Below are 26267 nucleotides of genomic sequence, written 5' to 3' on the forward strand. Positions count from 1 at the left end.
TTTACCTTTTCTAAATCCGGGCATCTAGTGACTTATGGGTTCGGCTTCACACCTCTGTCCTCGCCGCCTCACATTTTAATTATTAGAACTTGTCCAAACCACTTGACCCCTCTGCTCGAATTCCTTCATGTGTCCGTCACTGAGAATAGATGGCCATGGCCCAGTGGTGACCACAGCATTTGAATCTGCAGCCTAGACCATCGGGGCAAATTAAATATACATGGCAAAGAGAACCAGGTAAGAATAATTGGAAGTAGGTGAGTTTCTAATTTTTATTTTAAAATTAGTTTTAGCACCTTCACACTTTGCTCCCTTTGTCCAGCTGGTCCTCATCCCCATCTCCCAGGTGGATGCCCTTTTCCTAATCACCACCTCACTCACTTCTCGCCAAGGCCAAGGCCACCAGCATTGCCAAAGCCCTGCTCCTGCTGAAGGAGTCGGGTTCCAGCTCTTCCTCACGGCCAAGCCAGGCTGGCAGGTGGAGTTTTCAACCCGGGAGGCAAGTCAGGGAGCAGCCGAAAGCACAAGATTAAGCAGGCCCTGTAAGAGTAAACCTGGGTGGACAGAGAACAACCTTCACACTCATCCATGGCTCAAAGACAGAGAGAGTGCAGGCGAGGCCCAAGGGACTCACTCGAGGGAATGACCAATAATCGTTATGGACAGCATTCGAGTATTTTGGAAGAGGCTCGGTTAAAAAAAAATATTGGTCAAAGCAGCATTAGCAAAGAAAGCAATACTACTTCTCTTTTTTGTCTTAACCTTAATAACCTAAGAGAAGAAAAGGAACACATATTGAGTTAGAGGCATGAATGTGACAAATTTTTTTTATTTCAAAATCTCAAATTTTGACCAGCATAGCACCACTGACATGGGTGCCCTGATAGAACTTTATGAGTTGATCACCAGAAATGATTATGCCAGGCTATAATTAAGGCTAACCAATCAAAATCCAGGTATGCAATACCAGTTAAAATTCAGGTAGAAACTATGGATCCTAGGAACCCTGGGACTGGTTTTCCAGGGAACCTCTGCATTACCTTTTAAGTACTACAGCTTGTATGAGGACACTGGCCCGCAAGCTTGCTTCTCACACGTAGAAACTGATTGACTAAGAGGTAGATGAGCAATTCTAGATTCCGTTCAGCAGTGGAGAGGCAGGGCTCCAGCTGTCGTATCGGAGAGAGGCCGCAAAGCAGAGTCCACGTAAGCCCGAGCTGAGGGGGGGGGCAGAATCCTGGCACCACCTCCTCAAGATAGAAGGGACCGAGAGCCGCCACTGCTCTTCCCGGTGCTCTCCCCGGGCGCAGGCAGGGCCCCTTGTTGTCCATGCTGACCCAATTGCCTCCAAAGGTTAATCTCACAAGACACTGGTCCCCACGCGTGTAGAGGGGGGTGGATGCAGAACCTCCTCGCTACAAGTCAGAAAATGGCTAACGATTAGCCACACACACAACTGAGTTTCACAGCTGACCCCACGTCCTCCAGTCTCTTCCCCTCATCTGCTGGAAAGGAAAAGACTCCCAAAGGTTCCCTCTCCTCCCTGGGAATCTGTTCACAGGAGATGCTAAGCCAGACTATGAACATTGAGTTTATCCACGGACAGATGTGTAACTGCACACACTAGATGAAGAGGAGAAAACACGCTGATTTTTGTTTTAGGCTACACACACTTACTTAGCTTTCTCAATGTAAGAACTGAAGGATTTCTCTCAGTTGTGCACAATGGTTGGTATCAAAAAAAGCTGTGTAAAAACAATGAACTCATGGTCACACATGAATTAAACTGACTTCATGAGCTGTACAGACACATTAACCTATGCTGTTTCCCTGAAAGCACACAAGCCAGGTCTCAGCCTGACACAGGTGCCACCAACAGCCCTGATGGCACAGGGTCAGGCCGCCAGGTGGACAGGGGAAGTGAGGCAGTGGGACCAAAGAGGCCCTGGGCAGTGACCCAAATGTCTCTTCCAACAGTCTCAGATGCTACTTGGTGATTTCTATGCTCTGGGCTGCCCAGCTCTCTTACCGTCTGGAAAGTATTCATCCATGAACACTGCTACGCTTGGACTTCAAACATTCAGGACTCAGCTGGAGCAACAACAACAAAAGTTGAAAACTAGAGTATATATATATAACAGTAATAAAACCCATGGTGGGAAGGGCTTGACCTCATTTTTGGTTAGTTTGCAACTGAAAACAGCAATCTAGGTCTTGGAATGATGCCATATAGGGTGTGAATGCGTGAAGAAGCGAAGCAGAAAACAGGCTTGTCACTGGGTGAGGTGTGTCAGGCTGGACTGGCCCCCGAAATCTGGATGGAGCAAAAGGTTAAAAGCGCTTTCAAAGATCCCACAAAACTGGACTCCACATCATCAGAACAAAGACAAACACTAGCTCTTTTCTGACCTCCAAACATGGACCTGTAACATAGGCATACAAGTTGGTTAAATACTGCTAAAACCGCACATACAGAAACAACACTTGTCACTCCCTACGAGTACATACTCCATTTACAACTTTGTTTTTAAAACCAGGAAAAATTATTAAAACATCTATCCAACAGTGATGTTTTCAAAAGTATATACACCTAATAGTCCAGAGAATGCTCGCTCTGGACCCAGTGTCAGCACCATCAAAGTGCAGTGCCTCTGACTGCAAATCAGACAAAAATAAAAACTACAGTACTTTCTGAGGCCGAGGACTAGCTCCTCATAGACATTAAAGCATCTGTGGGGACAGGCCTGTCCTCCAGGGCCTTTTAGATGGGCACAAAGTTGCCATTGGTTACACATAAGTGCGTTTTGCATCACTGTACAGGTATATAATATTCCCATCAGAGGGTATAGGAAATTTAAATGCTTCAGAGTTCTACAAAAATTGCTAAAAAATTTTTTTTGCACTTCAATTTTTAATTTTTACATGTGCCACTTTTAACAACATCAATTACAAACTACTTTCTGACTGCATTACTCAACCCTAAGGAAGAACTTGGTATGGGGATTGCATCCCTCTCTGAAAGTGTGCATTTCCCCCAGAAATGCAGCAGCACAGCGCTACACGTATTAGTTCTCCACTTATTAGCCATCGAAATTTACAAGAGCCATCGGGGCAGCTGGAAGCCTCAAACCCATGGGCCTCAGCCCCCAACCAAACGAGATTTTGGTTTCAGTCCTACAACTGGCATGGGCACTATCTCAAGAGGTCGGGGTTAGAGCAAAGTGCTGGGCAGACTGCTGCTCTGCCAGCGCAGGCAGGTCGTCTTCGAATGTTTATATAGGTGGCTGGACTGGCTGAACCTCTTGCCACACTTGAGGCAGGCATAGGGTTTTTCACCTGTGTGAACACGGATGTGCTTCTTGCAATCTGTCAAGGTCAGGAAAGTCTTGCAGCAGATTTTGCAGGCATACTTGCGAGCTCCCTCTACAACCAAGACGTTGTGCTCTGATAAGGCCTTCTTGCACTTGGACAGGACATCAGCAGATGCCCGGGTCAACTGCGGAGGGCCAGGCTGGGAAGGATGGCCATTTTCAAATGAGGACGTGGCCCCATTCATCATTAACTGGGAACTGGCAGAGTTTTCTGGGATCTGTGAGCTCCTGACAGAAGTTACAATTGGCATTTTGGGAGCTATGCGGCGGTAGTATGGAAAGTTACTGGCCTTTCCTCTTGAGGAGCCCATCATTACCCTGGAGAAGGAGGAGTGGAGGCCCAATCCAGACCTGGAAAAATCCATCCCAAACTGTTCTCCTTGATAGCCTGAAGTCTGCACACATGGCAGGCCCATCGCCTCCTGCATGGGCCTAACAAAGTGGGAGTCTGCAGGCTCGCTGAATGGATTCTCCACGTGAGACCCGGGGGCTGAGGAGGGCCCGCCCGCAGGCCCAGCCTCTGGACTCAACAAATACGGGCCCTCACACTCCAGCCTGCAGTCACTAGTGGTGTTTGGGATATTATCGTCATTGCTCTGATTTGCACTAAAGTTACTTCCTCTGCTCTTATTAAGGAAATTTGAAATGCTGAAAGTGGACTTGTGATCTAAGTTATTTGTGACTTCCAAAATGTGGATGTCACCTACCCTGTCCGTGCTCGACTGCGGATCAGAAAAACTCCGATCGCTGCTTTCCGGGCTGAGGTCTATCTTCTCGGCACTGACCACAACTCCTTCCACTTCCACCGACTCGCTGCCTTCTGCTTGTGAGGTCACATCACTCACTTCATCCTGAGGCTCAGGAGAGCTCAGCGGCTCCGATTTGACCACCACTCTCATATGCTCCTTCTCACCTAGGCCAACCTCAGGGTTTTCACACTGAAAACCACTTTTCTCAGTTGCAGCTTCCTGCTCAAAACTAGTCTCCACCTGAGTTGCACGGGAAGCCATGGCCAACGGAGCCATGTTGCCGGCGCCGTTGTCCGACTGGCTGGGCACCTGGGCATCTTCTTGCGCACCAAAGGGCTGGTCAAACATGATGGCGCTGTCTTCCTGGTTGTCCGTCATCCCGTCGGCCTTCGGGTTCTCCACAATTTTCAGAGAATCTGGCGAGAAGAACTCCTCCCGAGGATGCACCCCCGACGGCCCGTTCTCTGGTGTAACATTGGACATGGCCGCCTCGTCCAGGGCGGGTCGGAGGCGCTGCCTGGCCCGTTCCTCGGCAGACTGCTTGCGCTTATGAAGGCGTCTCATGGGGAAGGGCGTCCGCGGGTCCAGCGTACTGCGCATCGATGAGCTCATGGGGGCCGGCTGCTCCTCGCCACTCTGGTTGGAATTGAGGGCTGAGCTCACGATGCTTAGTCCCAGCTGCTGCAGCATAAAGAAGCGCTGCATGCGGGCGCTCTGCTCCTGAACACGCTCACTGGGGGGAGACATGGGCAGTGTCCTTGTCGTTAGGTAATGTTTACAGGCCTTAACCACCGAGTTCAAATGCAGGTGAGAGGCTGCCAGTAAGACATCCATGACGTTGCTCTCCCCCAGCATGAGGGTGGATGTGTACATCATGTCAATCAGCGCGGCGAAGGCCTCCGCCGTCACCACCTCGCTGTCCAGCTGGATCATGTTCATGGTCTGATCTCCCTCTGCCACTGAGAAGAGGGCTCGGAAGTGCGTGCTGCAGGCTGCCAGGACGGAGCGGTGCGCCTTAAAATGTCTATTCCCCACCACGATGACACAATCACAGAGCTGGCCGTGAAGTCTTTGGTAGTTCAGCTGCTGGAAGATCTGTTCAAAGTGTCCAGGAAAATCCATGATCCTATGGGAAAACAAAGAAAGAAAGTGTGAAGACTTCGGACAGCTTAAGACAAGGCCAGGGGCCACAGGGTGTGATGAAAAGAGGTGTGGATGACCAAGCCTGGACCTTTGAAAACTGGTCATGTTTCCGATGATGGGCACACAGACTAAAAACCTGTCAAGTAAGGAGCAAACGCTCATTCCGCTACAGCGCTAGCAGCACGTACACGTGTGGGATCAGCTGCTGGCTGTTTACAGGCTCCTCTTCCCTCTTCCCATGACCTGCTTTTAACACTTAACATGCTTTTAACTTGTTAGAAAAGACCAACGTATGAATGATAGAATATCTACCCCACAGAAGTTAATTTGTGTTCTGTATTTCCTAAAGACAATGAACAAACTCCAAGAATTGCAAACCAGTCTTTTAGCAACCTTACCTGAGTGAAAAGGGTAAATCAGTATTAGTGGGGAAGATTTCTAGTTATCATAGGAGGTAGTATTATAGATCGCACACACGCGTTTACCGCCCCCCCATTCCTGAAACCCCATTAAAAATACACTCAAGTTTTTTGGTTTTGTTGTTGTTTGAAAGGTATAAACACACAAGGAAAAAACGAATGGGAAAGAAAATGTCAGTAACATTTTGGAAGCTGGTGAACAGGTGAGTGAGTGAGTGCTAGCTGACTTCACACACCCAGAAAGCTAAATCCTAAACCGGCAGTGGATAAAACACCCTGACTTATATATCAGCCCCTCATCCACCCAAAGGCTCAGGACCTGGTTGCCAAGGTACCAGGGGAAGTGGGATGGAAGTGACCAAGACAGGAGGACTGGATGGAAGTCTATTAAAAAAAAATAATCCAGTGTACACTCTCTGCCTATGGCACAGAAAAGGTACATGTACAGAAACAGAGCGTACATTACTGGTTATCTGCGGCCGGGGGTGGGACACGGAAGGACCGCAAATGGGTGCAGGGACTTTTGGGAGGCTGATGGGAACGTTCTAAAACTGGACTGTGGTGATGACTATACAAGTCAGACATTTCCTAAAAATATTTGTTCCCTTAAAATAATGAATTTTATGGTATGGACATTATACCTCAATATAGCTCAACAAATTATACCTCGATAAAAAAAAATTAATGGGAAAAGAAAAACAAGAGATGAACAAGATCCAGATGAGGGGGACATAAAAGACTAACTTTTCAAATAAATGGTATTTCAACCCAGCATACTGATTTAAAAAAATAATGATATTTTGTCCAATGCCTTTCTTCCTCAACAAGCAGCAGAAGTATGATTATCTGCAGGAAAAAGAAGCCTCCTTGTTTTCTGAAATGTAAGTTATCTTGAAGAAACCACCAGTCTTTTCCACAAAAGGTCATTCACTAGAATGTCAAACTCTTAATGTTCAATCCCTACTTTCCATAAAAAAGGCATAAGCAGCAAGGAAATTGTGGCCTGAGAAGCACCATTTTGAGGAAATTCCCAGCACCCAGAGATCTCTGAGAAAAGATTACCGAGGTAGCTAAACATGCCCCCAACAAAGGCAGAAGTTTAAGTAATGCTGGAAGTAGAGTCCATGCAATCATTTAGCTTTCCCATTTGCCGAAAGATCATCAGCCCTACACTAGATGCCCCAACGTAGTCCTCGAGAGAAACTCAACTTTTCCAGGGTCTTCTCAGAACACGTTAGGGGTGCCTGGACTGTCCTGCTGTGCCTTGTGGCCAGGCCATCTTCAGAGCAGTACAAAGGCTTAGGCTTCTTTGCTCTTAAGGCTCTGGGTGAAACTAACATGGTGACATTAGAGATGATCAAAACCTGGAGAAACACCTGTTCTCTAAGTTACAACAGTGTGCGGTCATCCATTTTGAGGTACTCCAAACTTATTTCTCCTGAATGACAATATTCTTTCATCTCAATATCACTTAATCAGTCAATTTATGATCATTTGGATTAGTGACGGAAATCAAATCCACCAGCTCAAAGCTAATCTTAGCCATAAACCTGGCTAATTATTCGCTGTCCTTCCTTCCCACATCGAGGTGTCAGAAAGGACCTCAGCATTAAGTCAGAGTCCTTAACCAAATACAACAGCCTACTCAGCTGCCTGAAGGAGACAGGGGAACTCACTGGCTCATGACATAGGAAGTCCCGGGGTGAAGCTAACTATAGTCACAGCTGGATTCCAGGGTCTCCATATCATCAGGACACTCTTTGGGGCTGCTCTCTTCTGTGAGAGGCAAAAATGGCCACGATCAGTGCTAGACAGAACTCGCCCTTCTAGCTTGCAATCTGGGTGACGAGACTATCTTTCTTGATAGTACCAGAAAAGTCCCCAGAGCAGACTTTTACAGGCAAGGCTTGGGTCACATACGCATCTCTGAAACAGTCACTGTAATCGAGGGGAATGTCCTTGCTGGATCACCCACCTCTGGAATTCAGACGTTTGGGGCACTCTGATCTGTACCACACAAACGAAAAATAGGTGAAAAGTGATTTCCCCCAAAGATGTAGTAGACAGACAAAAACAAACAAACAAAAAGGGTCCCTTGGAGATAGTATTTGAATGTTGATTTGTGGGAAGATGTTAACAAGTTTTACATTATTGCAGTTTTTTGTTGCTGTGTAACAAATCACTTTAAAACTTAATGGCTTAAAACAACAAAAATCATTTTATTCTCTCTTGACAGTTCTAGGGGTTGACTGGACACCGGTGGTTCTCTCTTGGGAATTGTCATGTGGTTGTAGTCAGGTTGTGACTGGGGCTGAAATCATCTTGAAGCCATAGTCACATACCAGGCAATGCAATTAAATACAGGAAATACTAGCCTATCTTTCCAAATGGATCGGTAGGGATGAGCATGCAGAGAGAAGGGCAACCTGTGCTGTGAGTACACTGACAGACTTTTAAGAGAAGCTATGTAATATCCAGCAACACATGCATAACTCAATTAAGGTAAAAGTGGAACCATGAGTGAAACCAAAGAAGAAATGCAGCTGATGCACTAGCATCATTTTCATATATGTTTGGCCATCCCAAAGTGCCACTGTCAATATTCCAAGAATGAGTTGGAAATATTAGGTTGCTGCAAAAGTAATTGCGGTTTTTGCAATTATGTTTAACCTTTCAAACTGCAATTACTTTTGCACTAGCCTAATAGCAGGGCATTACTATGATACCCAAAAGTGATTCCAAAGACTATGAATATGAAGAAGGCTTAGATTTGTACCATCTTAGGTAAGGTTTTCCCAGAAGCAGACCATGAGAGGATTCAAGTGCAAGTGATTTATCAAGGAGGCACTCCCAGGAGAAAATGGGAGTGGGGAGTATGACAGGGAGCAGCAGCAGCCAAGCAAGGGTGTGATTTGGGGCAAATCCAAGCCTTAACCTGGTCCAGCAGCGGAGCTCTAAAGTATAAATGTGTTTGGGGCACCTCAAGGCAAGGGAACCTGTCTTTGGCAGTGCTGCATTAGTCAGTCAACAGCTAAGAGCCTCTCCAGGGGGATGGAAACGGCTACGTACTTCCGGCTCTCATCACAAAGTGATGCCAGTCACCCAAAGACCCAGTGCTCAAAGAGTCACAGACGCAAGCCATTAGAAGAAAAAACATACAGACACTGCACGACAGGTGCACAGAACTGGCAAAAAGGATCAAGGAGATCTGATCAGAGCCCAGACAGCATCTGAGACACATAGCTGGTGATACTACAGAATAAGGTGATGTGGAACCATATAGATAAATACATGCTACTGTCTGTTAGGAAAGGACATTTTTACATACTTATGTTTTATTCTCAATCCCCCACTGCCGTTCCAAAACTATTAATTCAAGGAGAAATTAGATAATAACTTTATTTCAATATTGGATCATTGGGAGCTTCCTCTCCTAAAATGGTTTAAGTAACGTAAGAATGATCTTTTTCATAGCATTGGATAGATATTTCCTATAAAACTATTGGTACTGATGCCTTTTCTGGGGTGGGGAGTAATTCTTTGGCAGTGTTTTCTGTGTGTTGGGAAGAGGGATTGGGTCTGTCCAGGCTCTCTTTCTTTTTAGAGTTTTAAAAACAAATTTTACCAAAGGCATACATAGTTTGTGAAGTACACATTAAAGAATCAAATAGTTCCACAAGATTTGTTAAGACAAATACCAGGCCCCAGCCTCTCTGCTTCCCTGTTCTCTTTTCCAAGGCTACCACTTTAAACTCGTGGCTAATTCTTTTGATATCTACATACATATATTAAATGACATGCTTGGAGCTCCTTAATTTTTCAGTTAGACGTTATCTATTGACTTCCCCTTGGTTAGAGATAAGAATTTTGATAAAGTGATGATAGTCTTTAGTTCTAAGTTATATACCTCATGGTCCTCTGAGTTTGCTCGAGTTGCTGGAGAGTTTTGAATAACCATGATATCGATTCATGATTACCTTCCATCAGAGCAGAATAACAAATTTTATATCTCCCAAACTAATTGAATTTTAAAAATACCTCTTCAGATACCTTTTGTAAAAAATATTTTCAAGTTTAAGCACAGTAGGAATCAGGGTTCTTGGCTGCAGCAATAGAAGTTGATTGCAGCTAACTTACCCAAAAAGTAAGTCGCTGTAAGGTTACTGGTTTGCTCATTGAAAGGAAGGTTGGACACCTGAGCCTGGAGGGGCAGCAGGAACAATGTGGCCGGAATGCTGTCTCTGTACAGCTGTGCTGGACTCAGCCACTACCACGCAAGTGCTGACTGCACAGGGCATCTAATCTTCCCTCCCCTTCATTACTGTTACTTAGTCTTGATTCTTGAATACATTTCTTGTTTAATGTTACGTGAAGTGAAATAGGAAGGACACTTGAAGTAATTGTGCTGCACAGTGAAAGACGACATTGTCTCAAGGAAAAATATTTGTGCAATTTTTGAGTCGCAAACTGCACTCATTGCTTTTTCATGGAGCACTATTTTTACTTGGAAGAACGCATGACAAACTATGGTTATTTAGACTCGAGTATTTGCCAGATATTTTCTTGGAAATGAATAAAATGAGCTTGTCATTTCAAGGAAAACAACTTACAGTGTTTCTTGCCTATGATAAAATCTAAGCTTTCGGGTGAAAATTAGACTTCTGGAAAATCTGTATCTGTCACCATGAGCCTGATAGCTTCCCAATGCTCACCCCCTTCTGATAAGATTGTTAGTGATATTAATGAAATATGATTTTTGAAAAATGTTGTATAATAAATGTGTCAACATTTGGAAGATCTACATAACTCAGTGAATCCATATTTTCCAAATGATTAATGTTGTAACCATGATGTTACAAAAGAAGGTATGGGTAAAAAAATTCATTCAAAGTGCAAGATAAAAACAAGCGTATTTGAATGTAACAGAATATTAACTGTTCATTGATATAGTTTCAGATTCCACATTGCAACTAACCACTTAAGAAAATATCATTTGCTGAGTGTTGTTATAAATCATAAAAGACTATCCAAAATTATCTGAAAAAGCTACTGAAATACTCCTCCCTTTTCCAACCACGTATTTGTGTGATGCTGGATTTTCTTGGTATACTTTAATCAAAAGTATATCACAACAAATTGAATACAGAAGCAGGTATGAGAAACCACCTGTCTTCTATTAGACTAGACATTAAAGAGACTTTCAAAAAAAGTAAAACAAGGCCACTCTGAGCATTCCCTGTACCCAGATGTTGGATTCAAATACCATTCACCAATAAAAGGAACCAGGGCTCCTTGGACAAATGGCTAATGCTTGGACTGAGGCAGGAAATATACAAGATAAGCCTGCAGAATTTTGTAGTGCCAGAAAGTAAGGGTGTGCTTAAAACAAACAAACAAACAAACAAACAAGATAATGGGAGTACTTGAGAGGGACATAGGACTCCACAGGAGAAAGAGCTTCCAAAGGCTAAAGCTGGAACAGCTTGAGCAAAAAGATAAATAAAATAATACTGGTTTATAACCCAAAGTGTAAAATAAATATCCATAGGTCCATACTGATTTAAAGTATGGATTCGATAAATAAATGGGAGAGAAGAGAAAAATCTCTTGTGCAGAAGAATTTCAAATAATTTATGTAGCTATTCTGCCCTCAGGGACATGGATCATATCTCCCCACTCCTTAAGTGTGGGCTATGCCCAATGACTTCCTTCCACAGGACAGTACGGAAAGGGAGGGGAAAAGAGGAACTTCAGACTTGAGAAATCTGACAAACACTACCTCTGCCAGGTGACCGAGGGCAACAGCAAAGGTGACAAGTCATGCTGACAGTTAAGTACATTAGTAAGCATCATGTGTTGATGTAATGAGAATGGCACTTCATTTCTGTGGTCTTTCCCCCTGCAAAACCTGGAACCCCAGTCTAATCGTAACAAAAACATCAGACAAATCCCAATTGGACATTCTACAAAATAAGTGATCAGCACTCAAAATTATCAGTCACCAAAAACAAGGAAAGTATGAGAAACTGTCACAGCCAAGGGGAGCCTAAGGAGACATGATGCCTGATTAAATGTGTTTTCCTGGATAAGATTTTAGAATAGAGAAAGGACAAGAGGTAAAACTAAAGATAACCTGAATAAAGAATGGACTTTAGTTAATAATAATGTATTAATAATGGTTCATTAATTTTAACAAATGCACCCTACTAATGGTAAGATGTTAATAACAGGAAAACTGGGTGTTGGTATGTGGGAACTCTCTGAACTGTCTTCACAATCTTTCTATAAATCAAAAACTGTTCTAAAAATAAAGTTTTTTTTCCAAATGCCACTATTTTTACTAAACACTTGTTTTGGAAAATAGTTATTTTTCATAAAAATATGTTATTTATGTTAACATGTAATGAGCTTATCACTTTTAATGAATGCTTAAATCTTTTTCTCAATTTTAATTTCTAAGATGTTTTATACTGATAGCTATAACCCACAAAAAAGCTCTTTGGAGTCATGAATCATTTTTAAATGTGTAAAGGAATCCTAAAGTCAAAAGTCTGAAAGCCACTGAAGTAGACGTCTCACATACCTGTATACAGAAAATGCATGTATGTGGAGTCTCATTCTTCAAATATATAGGATGAGTGAGACTAAAGGCAGCCTTCCATTTACACATCCTCATATGTTATGCTACTCAAGTGTGTGAAATGAATTGCCTGGCATTTTCTCAGTGTTACCTTCCAGGATCATCACGAAGCGTGCCTTTAACCTGTTACTATTGTCGCCAACTGTCAGAGCACCTATGCGGTCCCAGTAACACCGCACCCCTTCCCATGATGACATCTATTAGTTGGGTGGTGCAGGATTAGTTGGGTGGGAATGAGAGAGTTGAATGCCAACTAAGCGCCAGGTTCAGTAGGTACTTCACGTATATTATTTCTTAGGGAGGACTGTCATCCGGTGTCTAGGGCCGACAACACCCAACTAGTGCAGTGAGTGAAGGAGAAGAGTTGTAAATCCAGATCTGACGACGAAACCTCACTTTGCTGTAATGTGGGCAGCCCCCAGATAGACATGGGCCGGGTGGATGACGACAGGATACTCAGGAGAGGAGAGAACACTACGTACTTACGAGTGTGAGCAAAGGCTAGGAATAAGGATTAGGAGATTGAGGGAGTAAGGGGATGAAGCTGAAGAGCAGGGGTCAAGGTCAAGGATCGGGGGTGAGAGTGAAAAGACAAGTGCGTAAAATAACAGCTAAGGGAGTGAAAATTAGAGCAAGCGTTCTGGAAGATGTAGCAGGAGGGGCTTCTCTTCTCTTACTCAAATCCTCCAACGCTGCATGCCACCACCACCGACCACACTGCCAAAATCACCGACCACACTGCCAAGCCTTCACGGCCAGCAGACTGATTTGGAAGGTGAGGAGGATGTAGGATGAGCTTTGCTTTCTCTTCCCAGTGTCCCTTGCCATTGGCTCCTCCCCAAACCTGCCTTCCATGATGCTGATGCAGAACAAGAATCAGGGACCAGAGCTTTGGGGAGAAGGGAAGGGTCACAAAATACATTCCTGGCAGCAGGCTCACCTGTCATAAGGGGAGAATCTTGGTCTGCTCACCCCTGTCAGGGAGGTGGTCTGTCAAGGTGCTGGGCCACCAGCGGAGTGCTGTCTGAAGGATGGGCGTGTCCAAGACAGTTACATGACTGAAAACACTGTATTTAAACTTAAAAGTATCTTATGACACATTTCACTGCTTTATCCTGTTTAGAATTTTCTACTTACACTGTAACTGGTCTAGAAATTTCCCTTTCTTGGGTACTACATTTTTCTAAAATGTAAAATGAATAGCCAGCTAGCTGACTCTCTAGATGAAAGAACATCTGGAGCCAGTTAACACTCTAAAGATCATACAAACTTCATAAGCATATCAAAATCTATAAAAACCACCATAAGTGACTTCTTTTAGCTACTTATAAATCTGGAACTATATCTAGTTTAACATCTGCTTAAGAAGTCTAAATGTATTTTCCCTTTGTTATTTAGAAAATGTTGCCTGCCACCCCCCAGTTGCCCCCGTACACACAACCTTTTCAGCAATTTAAAAAAATAGCTTTCATTGCCTTTTACCCCGACAGATCAAGAAACATATTTCTTAATGAACAAAAACTATTTTATCAAGAAAAAAGCATGCCAAAGCATTGAAGACACCATTAGTGATGATGCCTTTCCAGTCAAGAAAATGAAAAATAGGTTTAATTCGTTGTTATACCTAGTTTACTTTCTAAGTAGGATATTCCTTATTTCTGAATCATTTGTCAAATCAATAGCATTCAGCAAGGGACTGATACTTTACCTGCCAAGTGACTTTTGACATTCTACTCAAAGAATACAATGTATGTTATTAAATGTGTTTAGATTTTTGTACCATCTGTGGGTTCTTTTCACAACTGAACCCCCAAACAGTGGGTTTTCTTCTCCCTGTCCTCCTCAAATCCTCTAGTAGAGACTAAAATAGGACTAAACAATTGAAGGTCTTGCATATTTAGAAGAAGACTGTTCAGTGGATTTCAAATTATAATCGACTAATTACGATATAATGAAAAATCAGTTATCACAAGTTAACAATCATATTCAGAAGAAAAGGGGGAGCAATTCTCCCTACTCATTTTAAACTTAAGAAGTCGGAAATAAAGCATTTGTAAACTTGTTATCAAGTACACAAAGTAACAGACTACCAAGTATAATTTCCAAAAGCAGACTCACCAGACAATCATCCTTTAAAGTTAGTAAAAGAAACAAAACTTTGTTAGTTTCCATTTATAAGAAACAAGTATTGCTTCCAATAGGATTCCTTTCAATAGCAAACTTTTTTCAGAGTACAAAGGAAAATTCGGAAAATTAATTGGTTATAATTAAGTGAATTAACTGGGTACAAGTCTTTTAACCGTACCAAATGTCATTAAATCTAAGATGCCAGTGATTATAAAATGCAACATATTTCATATAACATTAGGAAAGGAAAAAAAAGCTGTCAATTAGGCCATAGGATAACGCTTACTGATGGCATCCTGTCTTCAAGATTAAAATGGGAACAAAACTGTTTTACAATCAAGGAAATACTAGAACCTTAAACATATCATTCAAATATGTTAGACGATCAGAAGGAAAAGTATCTACAGATAAAATATAATCTTGAATACTAAGAAAGTAATCTATCTATGACTACTCTATTACAATAAAGTCAGTGCTCCAATGCAATTCCTAATCTATTTGAAGTGTGAGAAAGATAAATCAAAGCTTTTAGCAAATATATGCATAATTAATCAAGTGAAAGGCACCCCTTCCCCCAAATTGGTCTTGAAATTAAAAGTCACTTTCAGTGATGAAAATGATGAAAACAACTGTAAGAGCAATAGTTCACTCAGAAACAGCTGGTCTTTTAGCACATAAGTTCACTGAATACTTAAACAAAAGGTGCAGTGTAGTGTTACATTCCATCCCACCTGCTACACTAACAAAAGCTGGCTCTACTAGACAACATCCGTATTTGAGAAATGGTAAGTATAGTAAAAGAGAAATCATATGCTTAAAACTGGAAGAGGAGGAAAATTATTTTACAACAAATTTACATTTAAAAAAATGTTGAAAGCTAACATGGAATCAATACCTTGGGCTTTTCCTTTTCCCTGTCCAAGGAGAAACTGAGGCAGATTCAAGATTCTGTGTCAGCACCACAGCAAGCTTTGTCATATCTGACCGTACACACACTGAAGAACTCAATATAATTCATGCTAAGTACTTTAAACACTAAAACACTTACATGCATTTTTGTATCCGAGTGATTTTTGTGAAACGACTTCAACTTCTCACCATAGTCTTGTGACAAAGCCTCTTTTGAGAGCACTGAGCCCTATATTTAGGAAAACACTCCATTGTAAGATGTTTTTCTTCCATATCTTATCATTTTCAGAATTTTGCTAGACACCTCAATTACCCAGAACACAGCTTGCCAGTATCTCCAGCTAACTACACTATGTTTTGACACAACTTGGAAAAGAAAAATGGCGGAGCAGGAAACAAGTTGACTTCAGGACTCTAAAAGTCCTGGTTCACTTATTCAGCAAAATCCAAGGGCCTAGAACAAGTCTCCAACCAAAGCGTCTTACCTGGCAGGTCATAAAGCTGGGTGCGGTGGCCAGGCCAGTCTTCCCAAGTTTGCTGGGATTTCCAAAGGGATTAAAGCAATAATGCCAGGCCTTTGCTTGGTTTAGGGACGTTTCTCTAAAATTCTTTCTTCTCTCCCCATCTGATCTCTTCCTCCCCCTGCCCCCAACTTTATTCTTTAAGCTTATGGACAACCACCCTCACCACGGAAATCCTAAGACTTTAGCAAATGAAAAGCAAGTTCTCCAGAAGACAGAGGCGCCCAGTCCATCTTCTAAAAATTATCTAAAGCACAACAACCCATACAAAAATAACAAATCATCAATGATGACGAAGGCACAGCACTCTCTCCAACTTGTAAAGAAAAATCCCACTGTATGTAATATCTTCTACTAACTACAACTGAAAAGTATGTTAACAGAATATGGAAAAATTTTGTTTCAATTCTTGAAGGTGAAGGGTTTCTCCTATTCATTCAAATTAACAGAACCCAAGCATACTACTTGGTAATCAAAACTACCATGTTTTTACTTAAAATGTTTTCTCCAAGTTAAATTAGAATTTGTCTTCTTTTCAGAAATTAGCTTCTACAGTACCCTCCACTATGCCAGAATGCAGACTGACTTAATAACAAATGACTTTGGGAAGGAAAAAAGAACCTAACCGTCAACACCGCCCCTGCCCCCACGCCTCAATGCACTGCCTTATATATTTTTGTACAGATCTGCCTGGCCTCCAAACAAGGGGAGAAGGTAGAACGTCTGTTCTTACACGAAGCCTGGAAGTAGTGGGCATTCAATAAATGCCTATAAACACTTTTCCTCTGATAACAAGTTGGGGCATTCCAAAACACTAGCTCCACCCCTCCAGGGTCAGCCTCCAGTTCCCGATTCCAGACCGCCTTGGCCTTGCCCTGGTGAAATGAAACCTTGTTGCTCAAGGACACCCAGGATGGGGGAAAGGAAGCCACATTCGACCCCATCCCGCAGGGAGGCAGTTTCTCCGTTCACCCCGCCAGGCTGCTGGTCCGGAGACCTACCCCACCCGACCCCTCCCTCCCAGTAACCAACGCCTTCAGCCCGCAGATCCGAGGGGGCAAGAGCCCCCGCCCCACCCCGCAGACAACCAGGCGTCCGGACACAGGGGACGCCTGCGCAGAAGAACCCGCCTCCCATCCTCCTGGCCCCTCTGCTCTGAAGGGTAACAATACCCCCTCAGAAAGACAACAGAGTAGGCGAGGGACACCGGTACGCGTCTGCGCGCTCCCCAGATGCCTTGTCGCGACCCCTCTTGCGCCGCCAGCCCAGCACCGCTGGTGCTCAACCGTCTCCACGTGAACGCGCCCGCGCGCGCCACCACCACTCGCTGTGACAGGGTCTTCTCACCTGAGCCGGGCTCCGCCCCCCTTCTCGCTGGAGGAGGCAGTGACCCTTCCCCGATCCGACCCGACAGTGTCGGAGGAGGCGGGAACGTCCAGGCTGGCGTCTCGGTAATGGGATTTCCTCCCCCTTCCGTCCACCCTCCCCACCCACCCCGCCTCTCGTCCCCCAGATCCTTCAGCCCGTTCGCCGCCACACTCTGAGAACACCGCGGCGGCGGCCGACAGTAAACGGAAGTGACGCAATGCGAGAGCACCTACTCCGCCTCCTCCCCTCTGGCCAAACTAAAACCAATCAGCAAGGGAGGGGGCGAGGCCCGGGCAGGAGAGCAGCCAGCCGGCGTGCGGAATCCGGAGGAATTGACTAGGCCGAACCAGAACGCTGACCAATCCATGGTCCCGGGAGCCTCGCTGTGTTTACTAACGATTGAATCCGTGAGCGCTGTGACCAATCACCGTTTGCTTTACAACACGTAAAACTGTTATCAAACGCCTTTAAGGCGGGATTTATCACTAAGCGGCGTTAGTTTTGGGCTATGAAAAAGCTAATGTGTGTCGTAGCCAATCAAATCACGTTGTGGTTGAGGCAAGCGAGTTTTCCGCCTAATTCCACCACTCACAACCACGACTGCCAGGAGGCGGGCCCTCAGGGTAATGCGGTCCCACCATTCGCGGGACCTGGAGGACATCCCCACCCTCCAGACACCGGCCCTTCTGTGACCCCCGGCTCCTCCTCCAAAGCGAGTGGCCTTCGCGAGACTCACACATATTGCGTCGGGGGCTTTCTCACGTCGTGGACTTTGGGAAAAATAAAATTCCAAGAAGCTGTTTAGGTTGAATTAGCCGAAATCTGGCAAACATCCATCTGACGGCAGTTTAGTCCGACAGCGCCCCAAGTCCAGTCCCTGGGCTGGCTTCCCGCAATTCTGAAACCTGAGAATGACCAGCAGGTACCGGCTTCCAACTTGCTCGCTCATTGATCCACAGTTCGTGCCGCAGGGCCCATAAGCCTGCAGTCTCCAAAACCAACCTACCCCAAAACAAAGTTGGACACCTGGACGGTCCTGGACTTCTGTGGGATGCTGTCAGAAAAGAGCAAGCTCTGGAACGGCTCCCGGGATCCCAGGTGCACTCTCAGATGGACAGCACGATCCCGGAGGGAGACCAGCCCGCGTGGCCTCGGAGGGCACCAGGCACTGGGGCAGGAAGAAGCCCTCCTTCCTCGGGTGAAGAGGAGAGAAGAAAGCTTGTAAAGGGCCTTCCCGAGTGAGCTGTTGGGGAACTCCGCGTGGCTCCAGAGACAAAGTCAGGCTGGGGACTGCCTCAAGCTTCTTTTGGGGGGAGAGAAGGGAGACACTATTTTTTAAAGGAACGTCCTGCTGTGTCAGAGGTTAACACCCAAATATTATTACAGCTGATCCATCTCTTCAGACGTTACAGGTTGGAAATATTGCCTTTGGGATTTCTGTAAGGCCTCAATGAAGTCTGATGGTAAATTCTGTTCTTTAAGATTCCCTGACACTTTATAGCCTTTACAGATGTTTTATTGCCAGATTGGCTGGACGGTGTGTGAGGTGTTTTCACACATGACCCTTATAAAAATGCTGTGAGCTAGATATTATCTCAAATTTACAACTTGGCAAAAGCTTAAAATATTTGTATATTCAGTACTTACCGTGTTACCCCGAAAATAACACCTATCCAGACAATCAGCTCTATTGCATCTTTTGGAGCAAAAATTAATATAAGACACGGTCTTATATCATACCCAGGATTAGATTAGATTACATTAGATTAGATTAGATTATACTATACCGGGTCTTATAGTAAAATAAGACCGGGTCTTATATTAATTTTTGCTCCAAAAGACGCATTAGAGCTGATTGTCCAGCTAGGTCTTATTTTGGGGGAAACCCGGTAGGAGAGTACTGAAAAGGCCCCCTCCTATATTGTTGATGGGAGTATCATTGACACTGTTTTTGAAGATAACTTAGTAGTACTTATCAAAATTTTAAATATGCATTCATTCCCTTCTAGGTGGCAATTCCTTTCTAGAAACGTATTCTGAAATACACAAATTAACCTAGATGAAATACACAAATGTAGGAGAATATATAGGAAGCCATTGATCACAGGTTTGTTAGTAGGAGAGAAACAAAAGCTGAATGTGCAACTACAGAGGATTACAAAAAATTGATACATGCATTTTATGGCTCCATCACTAATGATCTCATATACATACAAAACAAAATCAATGAAAACCTGCATGTGGACGTACACATAAAAATTTGTAAATGTATGGCTAAGTGTGAAAGGATACTATCAAGCTATTCATGAGTTACCTCAGTGAGGGGTGTTGGGGAGGGGGCAGTGATAAGGAAATGTTTTAAGATGGCCTTCTTAGTTTATAGTCTTTATATACTTCTGTATTAATATAATGTTTATAAAAAGCTTTATTATTTTAGTAGTATTTATGAAAACCAGGACTTTTAGTTTGTGTGGGTTTTCAAACCATTAGCAAAATTCTTCCTAAATTAAGCTATAAATTTCCCAATAAAAGTCTCAATAAGATACTTTTTTAGAACTAGACACACTGATTCTAAGATTTATAAAGGAAAACAGTATTATAGGAATAGCGAAGAAAATTCTGGAAAAAAATCAACAAGACAGCCATAGCCCTAACAATTACAAATATATTTTATAATACTTTCTTATGTTTAAAAAAAAAAAAAAGGGAGAGATGATTCAGCAAAGATGGCAGAGTAGGAAGCACCAAGAATCTGCCTCCCCACCCAGACAATTGCAAGGGCAGAATCTATCTAATGTAACTATTTTGGAACTCAGGAGTCTATTGAAGGCCTGCAACTTCTAGGGAAGGGTTCGAAAGGTAAATTGCAGTTAATTTTGGTCAATTTTAGCTCTCAGCACAGGAGAAGAAACCCATCCTCCACACCTCAGCCACATGGCAAGTTGCTATGCATGGGTTCCTGGAGCAGTTTGTACCAGCTTGTGGGAGCCACAGTGGACAAAAAGGACCCTGTCCTCCAAATATTTGAGATCACTGATTGCTGCTTGTGATCACAGAGATGCAGATCAAAGAGGCAGGTAGCCATTGTTGTTGTACCTCCCCTTCATTGTTACAAGCCCTTCCCCCTGCTGCTGAAGTGACTTCCATGGGATTTTGGAGCACAAGCTGACAGAATTGAAGGGAGAATAGATAGTTCTACAATAATAATTGGAAACTTCAATATCCCACTCTCAATAATGGACAGAACAACCAGAGAGATTATAATAAGTAAGGAAATAGAGGACTTAACACAATTAACCAATGGATCTAATAGACATATATGGGACACTCTATGCAACAAAAATAACATACACATTCTTCTCAAGTGCACCTAGTACATTTTTCAAAATAGACCACAAATTAGGCCACAAATTAAGTCTCAATAGATTTTTAAAGATGAATATCATACAAAGTATCTTTGACTACAATGGGATGAAGTTAGAAATCAATAACAGAAGTAAAACTGAAAAATTCACAAATTTGTGGAAATTAAACAACACACTCTTAAATAACCAATGGGTCAAATTAGAAATTACAAAGGAAATTAGAAAATACTTAAAGATGAATGAAAATGAAAATACAACAGATGAAAACTTATGGGACACAGCAAAAGCAGTACTAAGGGGGAAATTTATAGCTATAAATGCTATTGAATCAGTAATCAAAAATCTCCTGACAAATAAAAGCCCTGGATCTGATGGCTTCACTGGTGAATTCTGCCAAACATTTAAAGAACTAACACCAATTTTCTCAAACTTTTCTAAAAACTTAAAGAGGAGGGAATACTTCCTAGACCCATTCTATCAAGCCAGAATTACCCTGACACCAAAGCCAGACAAAGACATTATAAGAAAACTACTGACCCATGTCCTCTATAAATATTGATGCAAACATTCTCAACAAAATATTAGCACACTGAATTCAGCAGTATATTAAAAGGATTATACATTATGACCAAGAAGGTTTTATTCCTGGAATGCAAGGATAGTTCAATATACAAAATTGATCAATGTAAAACACCACATTAAAAGAATAAAGAAAAAAAAACATGATCATCTCAATTGAAGCAGACAAAGCATTTGACAAAAATTCAACACCTTTTCAAAAACACTCAATAAACTAGAAGTAGAAGGAAACCACCTCAACATATTAAAAAATGTGAAAATCCACAGCAAACATCATACTCTATGGTGAAAGACTTAAAGCCTTTCCACTAAGATCAGAAACAAGAAAAGATGCCCACATTCACAACTTCTAGTCAACATAATACTAGAATTTCTAGCTAGAGCAGTTAAGGAAAAAAAGAAATAAAAGGTATCCAAATTGGAAAGGAAGAAGTAATATTATCTCTGTTGGCACATGATATGATCTTATATGTAGAAAATCCTAAAGATTCCCCCAAAATCTGTGAGAGCTAATAAATGAATTCAGCCAACTACAACGATACAAAGTCAATACACAAAAATCAGTTGCATTTCTACACACTAACAATGAACAATCTCAAAAGGAAATTTTGAAAGGAATTCCATTTACTATAGCATCAAAAAGAATAAAATATTTAGGAATTAATTTAACCAAGGAAGTAAAAGGCTTATACAATGAAAACTATAAAACATTACTGAAAGAAATTAAAGAAGACATAAATAAATGGAAACACATTCCATGTTCATGGATTGGAAAACTTAATATTGTTAAGATGTCAATACTGCTCAAAGCAATGTGCAGATTCAATGCAATTGCTATAAAAAATCCCAATAATATGTTTTTGCCAATATAGAAAAACTCATTCCAAAATTCACATAGAATTTCAAATAACCTCGAATAGCCAAAACTATCACAAAAAAGAAAAATAAAGCTGAAAGACTCACATTTCTTGAGTTAAAAACTTAACTATGAAGGCATAGTAATTGAAACAGTGTGGTGTTGGCATAAAGACAAACGTAGACCAATGGAATGGAATAGAGAGCCCAGAAATAAACTCAGGCATGTAAGATCAAGTGATTTTGGACAAGGTGCCAAAACCATTCAACGGGAAAAGGACAGTCTTTTCAACAAATGGTGCTGGGAAAACTGCAAAATAATGAAATTGGACCCTTACTTAACATTATTTTAAAAAAACAACTCAAAGTGGATCAGAGACCTAAATGTAAGACCTAAAACTATAAAACTCTTAGAAGAAAATATAAGATAAAAGCTTGACATTGGATTTGGCAATGATTTCTTAGAGATGATACCAAAGGCATAGACAACAAAAGAAAAAATAGACAAATTGGACTTCGTGAAAATTTTTAAAATGTGCATCAAAAGACAATATCAACAGAATATAAAGGCAACCCATAGAATGAGAGAAAATAGTTGCAAATCATATATCTGATAAGGGATTAATATCCAGAATATTTAGAGAACTAAAACTCAACCAAAAAACAAATGTAGCTCCAAAATGAGCAAAGAACTTGAACAGGCATTTCCCCAAAGAGGATATACAAATGGCCCATTAGCATATGAAACATCTCTGATTATTAGGGAAACAAATCAAAACTACAATGAGATATCTCCTCACACCTGTTAAGGTGGCTACTTTCAAAAACATAAAGAATAAACAAGTGATGGTAAGGGTGTGGAGAAACTGGAACCCTTCCTTATGCCCTATTGGTAGGAATGTAAAATGGTACAGCTGCTATGGAAAATAGTATGGCGGTTCCTCAAAATTTTAAAAATGGAATTACCATATGATTCAGCAATTCCATTTCTGGGTATATACCCAAAGAATTGAAAGCAGCATTTCAAACAGATATTTGTATACCTATGTTCATATTAGCATTATTCATAATAGCTAAAATGTGGGAGCAACCCAAATGTCTACCAACAGATGAATGGATAAGCAAAATGTGATATATACATACAATGGAATATTATTCAGCCTTTAAAAGGAAGGAAACTGTGACATGCTATAATATGGGTGAAACTTGCGGACATTATGTTAAGTGAAATAAGCCAGCTAAAAGAAGACAAATACTGATGATTCCGCTAAGTAGGATTCCACTAATGTGAGGTACTTAGGGTAGTCAAAATTATAGAAACAGAAAGTAGAATGGTGGTTGCCAGAGGCTTGGGTGAGATGGAAATTGGAGTCATTATTTAATAGATATAGAGTTTCAGTTTCACATTTGAAAAGAGCTATGGAGATGGATGGTGGTGATGGTTTCACATTATGAATGTATTTAGTACTACCGAACTGTACACTTAAAATTGTTAAGATGGTAAATTTTATGTATATTTTGCCACAATAAATAAAACCCCAAAACTTGGTACTGGTATATGAACAGACAGACAATTCAGTGGATCAAAACAGAGGGTCCACAATAGACCTAAATATATAAGAGAATTTAATGTATGAAAAAGTTGTCATTTCAAAGCAATGGAAGAAATATAGATTAAATTTTGAGCCTGTGAAACTGGGAAGTATTTTGGAAAAAATATATTGGGTATCTATCTAACTTCTTACAACAAATTTATTATCAAATGAATGAAATATTAAAACCTTTTGAAACCAAACTATAAAAGAAGAAAACATGGAACATGCTGTCCATAGAAACCTGTTTTAAATATAAAAATACAAATAGGTTAAGAGTAAAAAGATAGAAAAAGATGTATCATGCAAACACCAATCATAAGAAAGCCAGAATAACTATTTGAAGATCAGGTAAGTGGACTTCTGGACAAGGAATGTTATGAGAGATAAGGAAGGACAATTCTAATGAGAAAAGGGTTAATTCATTAAGAAGAGATAATAAGCCTGAATGAGTATAATCCTAGTAACAAAGATTCAAAACAAATAAAGCAATGAAACTGACTGAACTGAGAATTTCTAAAGACTTAACAGTATCCACCCTTAAGAGTGTTCTTTTCCATTTTTGTGTTCCTCCTAGCAAGTAATTCCTGAGGCCAAGCATTGTGTATTTTTATTCTTATATCTTCCAAATTGTCTTGGGTAGTGTTAGAAGGCAGATCGCTTAAAAGATCTGAAAATTTTTGGAGTCAAATTTGACAGTGTATTAAGATTTAAAAAAAATGTTCATGCTCTTTGACTCATTAATTCAAATCCTAGGATCCCAACCAAAGAATTTATCCAAAAAAACCCAAACAAAGTTTTTATGCTTAAAAAGTTCATGTAATGTTGCATGTAACAGTGAGAAAATTGGGAATAGCCCAAGTGAGCAACTAAAGCATTGGATGTATAAACCCTGTGGCAACATTCAATGGACTATCGTGTGATTTGAGAAAATGCTTACAAGATTATTTAAAAATTTTTAAAAGGAGGATACACAATTGAATACAATAATGTATCAGTTATATAAACATATGCAGATATGCAGAGAGACAAATCTAGAAAGGAATAAAACAGAATGTTAACAATGTTTGCCTCTAGGTGGGGAAAGGATCATGGGTTACTATAATTGCATTCTTTATATTTTTCTGTATTTTTCCCAATATTGGACATCAAAATTGCTTTGATAATTATTGTAAATCTAAAAAATGTTGGGAAAAATAAAAAAATCTGAGTAAGCTAAATCTAACACGATTAAACTTAGGCCTCACATAAAGCTCTGAATCTTTGTTTTTTAAAAAAAATCAGGGATGGGGTTACCAGTTAGCTCAATTGGTTAGAGCGTGGTGCTAATAACACCAAGGTTGCTGGTTCAATGCCCGCATGGGCCAGTGTGTGCGCCCTCCTTAAAAAAATAAAAAAAATAAAAAATGCAGGGATAATGTGACTTAGCAGAAGCAAAATCAAGAATTTTGGTTTATCAACCCTAAACAACTTAACTGAACAGTGTAGATGCTAAGAATAAATTCACATATTGGTTTCATTAAGAGAGGCATGGCAAATAGCAGAAGGGAGGAGATGGGTCCTCTTTATTCTGTGTTACCCAGCCCAGAGTTGGAGTATTGATCCATGTGGTGCTCCAGTTTGAAAAAGATCCAGATGTACTAATGTATGTCCCAAAGTGGTGACCAGATGAAGACAGACCTAGGAACTCTGGTGTGTGAAATAGCTGAGGGGCTGGAAAGAGTTGCTGAGGAGCAAAGGAGCAGGTCAGTGGAAAGTATGGTCAGAGTAGTCAGGCTTTTGAAGGGCTCAGGGCAGAGGAGTTGGTCGTGTTCTGTGTGGCCCTAGAGAAGCAGAACTGGCACCACAGGTAGAAGCTACAGAAGGCAGCTTCAGCTCCATGTAAGGAAAAACCTAGCCAAGGTGAAAAGTCTGCCTTATAAGAAATGAGTCGTCCATGTCTATAGGTGTACAAACAGAATCTACATCAGAAATATGAAGGAAGAGAAAAACAGAATGGAGAACAGAAGAGTGAGACAAACACAGAAAAAGAAACAAAGGGATAAAAAATTGAGGCAGAGGCAGAAGAAAGGAAGAGAAAAGATGAAATAGAAGAAGAAACATTTTTGACAGTACACAATGAGTGGCTACAAACATACTGTGGGATCTTGTCTGCCTTTTCAGGCCTTCATTAGCGATATCTTGAAATGCCAGCAGATGGAGATATTACCCCAGGAAAGGAGGATTCTGCCTCATCCCTTACTTTCAAAATATATATCAAGTTTTCCTCTTCTGAAAAATGATGCTAAGAGACAACTCCAGAAGTCGATGAATTTCCAAACCAAATTTACAAACAAACATTTATGGTAAATTCTGCCCGTGATTACCCTGATTCGAATTTAGAAGAGGTCACTATAACTTTTTGTATTTTGGTCACTGACTGAGTGACCAAATATTGTCCTGTCCCACTTAATGTATATGTGTATTTATATGTATATGGTGTATATGTGTTTTGAATCATTGCGAAATAACTAAACAACATAGTCCCGGTCTCAACCATCCTGTCATTAACACTTTCCTTCCCCAGATAGAATCTCTGTCACTTTGAATTCTTGCCTGTGGTAATTCTGGGAGTCTTTGCTCTAACTCC

The 26267-nt window shown here is 41.4% G+C and overlaps 1 protein-coding gene across 5 annotated transcripts; it reads right to left on the reverse strand.

Moving 5' to 3' along the window:
* Positions 1-1286: 1286 nt before the first annotated feature.
* Positions 1287-17460, reverse strand: ZBTB5 (zinc finger and BTB domain containing 5). Of its 5 annotated transcripts, XR_004424671.1 has the most exons (4): positions 17227-17354; positions 15498-15587; positions 2030-5246; positions 1287-1415 (listed from the first exon to the last, which is right to left on the reverse strand). XR_004424671.1 is itself a non-coding variant. In XM_033123135.1 (3 exons), coding segments are annotated over exons 2-3 (2037 nt in total). In that variant the 5' UTR covers positions 15500-15587; positions 17227-17354; the 3' UTR covers positions 1299-3211. The 5 variants fall into 5 exon arrangements, 4 of the variants coding, with proteins under 4 accessions (XP_032979026.1, XP_032979027.1, XP_032979030.1 ...); XM_033123135.1 differs by having other exon boundaries at positions 1299-5246; XM_033123136.1 differs by lacking the exon at positions 17227-17354 and adding an exon at positions 15844-16143 and having other exon boundaries at positions 1299-5246.
* Positions 17461-26267: the final 8807 nt, after the last annotated feature.

This window comes from Rhinolophus ferrumequinum, chromosome 12 (assembly GCF_004115265.2).
Source record: "Rhinolophus ferrumequinum isolate MPI-CBG mRhiFer1 chromosome 12, mRhiFer1_v1.p, whole genome shotgun sequence".
Taxonomy (NCBI): domain Eukaryota; kingdom Metazoa; phylum Chordata; class Mammalia; order Chiroptera; family Rhinolophidae; genus Rhinolophus; species Rhinolophus ferrumequinum.